Source organism: Ornithodoros turicata, unplaced genomic scaffold, assembly GCF_037126465.1.
Source record: "Ornithodoros turicata isolate Travis unplaced genomic scaffold, ASM3712646v1 Chromosome12, whole genome shotgun sequence".
NCBI lineage: Eukaryota > Metazoa > Arthropoda > Arachnida > Ixodida > Argasidae > Ornithodoros > Ornithodoros turicata.
Window position 1 is genome coordinate 4078732 of NW_026999301.1, and position 7045 is coordinate 4085776.

At 48.4% G+C, this 7045-nt stretch overlaps 1 protein-coding gene across 1 annotated transcript; it reads left to right on the forward strand.

Annotated features, from left to right (window-relative positions):
• Positions 1 to 6181: 6181 nt before the first annotated feature.
• Positions 6182 to 7045, forward strand: LOC135371627 (uncharacterized). The gene has a single exon (XM_064605616.1). It carries the CDS (start codon positions 6182 to 6184, stop codon positions 7043 to 7045), a length of 864 nt encoding a protein of 287 aa, XP_064461686.1.

Sequence of the window (7045 nt, forward strand, 5' to 3'; positions counted from 1 at the left end):
CGTCCAGATCTACGATGTAAAGATGGACACTGAGTTCTCGTGCAGTTGCTGAACTTCACCTGTGTCAACTCCTGGCTCCAATACAAACAAAACACGCTCCTGGAGGGCACGCCACGAACAAAATCTATCGGGTACATCGACTAAAAATTGGACATTATGCACACACTGCTCAGCGTGGACATTCAAAGGACAACACAGAGCTATGAAAGTAGTGACACCAGTGAAGAACCAGCTCCAAGAAGAAGGGTGGTTCCTTTGACACCTGCTGTGTTCCAGAAAACAACGGGAGGCAAAGCACTTAGCAGAGTTTTTTTCCGCTGCACAGCTCACCACAGTGCAGGAACCCAAATTGCAGAGAAAGGAACCGCATACGCTATGCAAAGTGCAGTGCGTCGTGGGAGTGGCAGCGGACAGGATATGTTTTATCGATTTGCATGTGGCTTGTACGTCAAAAATGTCCAATGACACTACATAATCCATGGTGTTCAGTAACAGATTATTGTATTGAGTAGTTTTCAAAATGGAGGTCTCAACCTAGAGCAACATAAATGCCTCAAATTCTTTATTCTTCAAAACTATAACCTGCAAGCAGCCTTGCAGCAGAGACGCTAATAGTTTTTTCCCTCAGCTTTTGCCCTCGTACGCAACCAACGTTCACCAAGCATGCTCGACAGCCCTGCCGACGTCCACTGCCAGGCACGCATGGCACTGATTGATGGCACTCTGGTCCCGCAACAACCAGGGCAGCTTTATACGTCTGCTGCTAGAGAGAAGGTCGAGAACGAGATCAAGTGCATAGGATGCACCTATACCCCCTGACAGTACTGCAGGCAGGGCCGGTGCTAGGTGTGTGCGGGGACTGAGGCAAAGGCACATCGCGGGGCCTGTTTCACACCAGCAGTAATGAAAAGATAAGAAGTGATAAGATTTTCGCAGTTGGAGATTTTAGCAGTACGGGAAATGTCAGCAGGAGAGAAGGGTGCGAAATCCTCCGTACTGCTTGCAGGGTTGGCGGATTTTTCTTAAAAGTGGGACTTTTTCTCATCACATGACGGAATGGCACATAGCCCATTTTTCTCTCCATTCTGTTTTAGTGAAGATTGCGTGTGCGATTAAATGCGTACTTCATATTTAAAAAAAGTAATCCCTGGTTGAGGGCTTTGTGCGCGGGGCCTAAGGCAGTCACCTTACTCCCCCCATCGCCAGCCCTGACTGCATGAACCCTGTTGCTAGCATCAAGAAAGAAGAGAATGAAATACCATACAACTACCCCTTAGCTGCGGGTTCGGGATCCACTGTGTGTGTGTCATTAACTTCCAACAACAACGAGAAAAGTATCAATTCCTTTTACCAATATTGCTCGACTTCTGTCTACACATATTCTGAAGATCTTCCTGTCTTCCTATTGACTGAGTTCCTGGTCGGATCTTGAAAGTATATGCAGGGTGTCTTTTTCTAGGAGATAGATTTTTCATAAAAAACTATAAATGAGAACATGTGTTCCTTTCGGTGACCTGATATCGCAGCCGTTCTCAGGACAAAAATCCGTTCGGTTGAACGTCCACAAAAAAAAAAAAATGCGTGAACGACACCCTAAAAAAAGACACCCTGTATATGGACTCCCAACAATTACCACAACTGTTCTGTTATATATATGTACCTGCACCTTGTCATAATGCAGTTATTTTCCTGTATGACTGCTTCATTGGTTCCACACCGATGAAGGTGTTTTGGTTGTGAGGACCCATGATCAGTCATAACTGTAGAGGTGAACATTTACTTCCCTGGTTTTTCTGTTGATTAGTATTATTACTATTAGTTATTGTGTCATGACAAAATGTCATGCACGTTTCCGATGCAGTGTCCAGCGCGCAACTGCATACTATATTAGCGGCTACGCTTCCTGGCCCTACACTGCGCCAGATATTCACCTTTCACATGGTGACCGTTATCGTTTTATTTAAGGTTCGCGAGCTTTAAAGCTGCTTGGTAGGCTAGCGCAAGAGCTCGCAGCGAATCACAGGCCGAAATGACGCACTTAACGCGCACCTGCTGATCTGGCCCAGTGGTTTGCCTGTTGACCATGTCACGTCCAGAGTCACTAAAGAAGCTACGGTTCAGAATTTCGCCACCTGTGCAGAAGGGCGCTCCATGGATGGCGCTGGAGGTGAAACGCAAATAACAAGGCGGCTCCAACTGTCCCTTTTGCCTCTGTGTCAATACACTGAAGCGTAGCTTATTTACTGACTCTAATCACACCGAGACTGGGGGTACCCGAATTCGAATCCTGGTACCGGCTGTGCTGTCTGGGGTTTTTCCCTGGCTTTCCCTCAGATGTCGTCACACATATGTTACTAAAGTTCCCATAGAAGTCAGCCCAGGACGCACAGCCCTCGGAGCATTAGTCACGACCTGCTGCCAACAACTGCCTCTTTCAGCACTACCATCATCACCATCTGACGCCCATTATAGCATAATGACAAGTTGAAGATCATGCTCCAGGTGGCGGGACCTCCTGCGTCCCGGCTGCCGCCGCATACACTCGCACTACAGCTCCTGCACCATCCGCAGATGGAAGCGGATATCCGCAAGATACTTGCGGTTTCGGATGAAACTTTATCACTTTCTGCGGTGTGCGGTCGGATGCGGATGGCTCGAGGTCTGATGCGGATCGGATGCGAAGGCAGCGGATCGGTAGCGGATCGGACGCGGATATACCGCATGCTGTAATTTTTCCACTAGCAATTTATTTGTATTGCGCGCAGAAAACGAGCGCATGCTCGGGTTCACCTTTGACCATGTACGGCCAAGACGCGAGAGCAGGCATTCTGGCGTCCACACGAGCACCGGCGAGGTAGCGTTCCACGTGTTCCAGAAGTCTCTCCATACCGTGTTTGTTGAAATGTTTATCTTTGCTTGTCGTCGTGAGTCCTTCCGTGACAGCATGGAGGCAGCCGAAATTATACCAACATTCTTCCAGCGGTATTTACGCGTCCTTCAAAACTTGCAGATTTTGCGGATCGGATGCGGCTATTGCGTTTTGCCCAGCGGATCGGATGCGGATGTAAACGGTTGTGTATGGGGCGGTGCGGATCGGATGCGGATGTCAAAACTCTCATCCGCGCAGGGCTCTAACTCGCACCACAGCCCGTGCCACCGCGGCAGTCACCTCCGAGGTAGCTAGAGCTACTGCTATCGTAACCACTCGCCAGATATGATGATGATGATTGGAAGTTTTATGGCGCAGCGACAACTGGGATCATAATGCGCCAAAACTCTGCTGTTGTTTAAAATCAAAAGGATTCGAAATGAGGTTGTTCGACAGGTGTGTAAACCACAACATAAAATGAGATAACTAGGATATTACAATTCATTCACGATGCCTATATCCCTTAAAAGTAGGAAAACGTCCTCAAAGGGATGAGGGCCTCATCCCCTAACAATAATGCGGGGTGAAGGGGAATACAGTACTTGTAGAAGATAAGCAGCTTTTTGTCTGTATCCCCTCACTAAGTGTCATTGGTGAAATAAATTAGTATTATTATTATTGTCATGTAAATGACGTTGGCGATGTGTCACAAAGGAAGGGCAACGAATGAGTACACGCAAAATGGTAAGGTCTGCGCCACAGTGTGCACAGTCAGGTGCATCCTCTCCTGGCAAAAGGTACCCATGGATCAAATGTGTGTGACCCTACCTTAACCGACTTGACAAAACCTCGTGTAGCCGCTTTTTAAATACTTGAACTGGGGCCCCAATTGAATTAAAAACAATTAAAAACCCCCAGTGCTGAGTAGGATAAGAACAGAGGATAAAAGGACAAGGACCGGCACTGAGTTCCTTTTATCCTCTGTCCTTGTCCTACCCAGCACTGGGGGTTTTTAATTGTTTTTAATTCAATATGAACCAACCAGCCCAAACGCTTGCTCTGCTACATGGGGCTCCAATTTGAGGTTTAACTGTGTGCATGCAATTTGTTATCAGTTTGTCCAGACAAGAAAGCTTGTCACTTCCTGCTGATGACCCTTTTCAAATTCAGCAGTTGATCAGGGAGAGGGATCTCAAAAGGAGTGGTGTCATGGCCATGGGCAGCGAGAGCTGCACGGTCAGCCCTTTCGTTGCCGCTTATACCGACATGGCTGGGTACCCAACAAAGTTTCAAACTGTACCATTTCTCATGTATGACATTTGCTAAGTGCTGCCCACGTCTGACTAAAAGATTTTTGTGTGGTTTGACGCTACAAATGACATGTATGGAACTCAGTGAGTCTGTGTATATAACAGACGACGTTATCCGTGTTTCTACAATATGATTTAGTGCAACAATAATCGCATACATTTCTGCGCTGAAAATTGTCAGAACTGCTCAAAGAATGCGATCTTGTACATGTTCCTGAAATCATGGCGCACGATACTCCTGTACTAGTTTTTGAGCCATCCGTGTAAATATCAGTGTGTTCACCGAAGCCTTCCTTGAAGGTCTCAGATTCTTGCTGTATTTCCACAGCAGATCTCTCTTGTTTGTTAAATTTGGTTAAAGAAGTATCATGTGCCACGGGTGTTCGCCAAGCAGGGAGCATTTTTGGGGATTGTAGCTCCGCGTAAAAGTATAGTGCTCTACATCTTGTTGGAGCCGAATACTGTATACAGGTATGGCATTCGGTTTGTTCATGAATAGCCGTTCGGAACATGTACCCTCCACACAGGGCAGCGCAGGATGCTGAAGGTAACCTTTAATTCTCAGCCGATACGACGCACCAAGATAAAACCGTCGTCTTTCTAGTGACCATTCGTTTGCTTGAGCATAAAGACTTTGGACTGGAGAAGTTCTGAAGGCTCCAAGGACCAGCCTTAATCCGAGGTGATGCACTGTGCCTAAGGCATTCAGAACTGAGGGACGTGCAGACCATACACGAAACATGCATAATCTAGCCTGGCACGGACAGCGGATATGTAAATGCAGTGAAGGGTTGCGCGGTCCACTACCCAAGACCCGGGAGAGAGGATTTAGGCACATTTAAAGGTTTTAAGCATTTGCGTCTCAAATCCTTTACATGGGGCAGGAAGGTCAGCTTTCTGTCAAAAATCAGACGAAGAAACTTATGTTTATACTGAACACAAATATCCTGGCCTTTCATTTGGAGTGATGGACCCGGAAAAATACCTCTTGTTCTGGCACAACGGTACACAACTCTCTGGGGTTACCCCAGCCAGTCCTGGGGTTACCCCAGAAATGTCTGGGGCAACCCCAGAAGTGCTTGGGGTAGCCCCCGAGGTGTTGGGGTTACCCCAGAAAATCCAGGGGTGAGCTCAGTGGGTCCCTTGGGTTAGTCCAATCTCATGCTGTCATTGATACTGGTGTGGATATTATGGGTAAGTTACCAAAAAAGTGACATAGTTGTAATTACCACATGCTGGAATGTAATTAACACTTCGATTATATTCGAGAAATGGTTAAAGCGCAGGCACCTGCATTCACATGCAATGCTTGGCCTGTCGTTCACATAATGAATTTCTAAGCAGGCCATAAAGCAATATTCATTTGATATCCGAAATAAAGCGGTAACAAAACAAAATCTCATTGTTTGTAATATGGTCATAGCAATTCCTTTATTATTGAAGGTAACTGAGTAAACAATGTACCGCTCTCTGTTCCTTCACTGCGAGGCTTCATAATACAGCTTGCATGCACATGGGTATAGCTAATTAAACATATTATAATGGCTATTCACATAACTAACACACATATGTATAGCAGAGTGCGAACGTAAGTGGTTGTCCGTTAAAATTGACGGACGCTCGACCGATCCGTAGGAGCGGAGCATAACGTTCGTTCCTACGAGAACAGTGTGAAAAGCAGCTTTTTGACAGCGTAATTATCTGTGTGTTTATCACACGTTCGTCCGTATGCTTCAAGAAGGGGAAGACGTCCGTATTCGCTGTCTCTTTCTTTTTGGAGTTCTCCCGCTAGAGGGCGCTGCCGTTGTGGTTCTGTAGCAGCATCGTCATCATCATCCCCCGCGCACCAATGATCAAGGCGCGCGGTTAATAAAAGACGACTGCCGACTCGGGCCGTTGTTCGGCTGGCCGGTCTTCCCTCACGTCTGTGTACTGTCTTGTGCCTCTAGCACTACATTGGTGACCCGAACAATTTCTCGAACAATCCCAACCCTCTCCGACGATGTCTCAAGGCGACAACGCGGCGCCATCATCACCACACGTAACCGCTGTCGCCGTCAAACTACCTCCATTCTGGGACCGTAATCCAGCCATTTGGTTTGCCCAAGCCGAAGCGCAGTTTCATCTGTCCGGCATCACTTCCCAGACCACCCGGTTCTACAACGTCATCTCGGCTCAGTCTCCAACCGCCGCCGAAGAGGTGCACGATCTCATCACCTCCCCACCACCCGAGCACCCGTATGACCGACTTAAGGGTGCTTTGCTCAAACGCACTTCCACATCGGACCGCGTACGTCTCAGGCAGTTGTTATCTGCAGAAGAGCACGGCGATATGCGTCCAACGCAGCTTTTACGTCGGATGAAGCAGCTTTTGGGAGACGACGTTTCCGCACCCGGTGACCGATTCCTGCACCAACTTTTCATGCAACGCCTGCCAACTAACGTCCAAATGGTTCTGGCCACCGCGTCGAACCTACCCCTGGACGAGCTTGCTTCCCTTGCTGATGCGGTCATGGAAGTCGCCTCACCACACCAAGTCAGCGTTCTTGAGCGACCTACGGCTTTACAGAACGCCACTCCTCCGCCACAGGCCGACCATCGTCCCCCCCTTTCTCCACCCGACATTCAGGTGATGGCGCAGCAGATCAGCCACCTCACGCAGCTTGTCGCATCACTTGTCACCCGCCCGCGATCCCCAAGTCCGCGCCGCCCTCGACACCGCCGAGGCCCCCCGTCGGAACGCCGATCGCGCTCTCGGTCGGACAGTTCAGGTGGCCTCTGCTGGTACCACCGTCGCTTTGGTGCGAACGCCAATCATTGCCTGCTTCCTTGTACCTGGACGGGAAACCCGCCGGCCTCCCACTAA

What these genes read in the sequence shown, in the direction of transcription:
- LOC135371627 (XM_064605616.1), top strand. Translation starts at nt 6,182, where the DNA reads ATGTCTCAAGGCGACAACGCGGCGCCATCATCACCACACGTAACCGCT.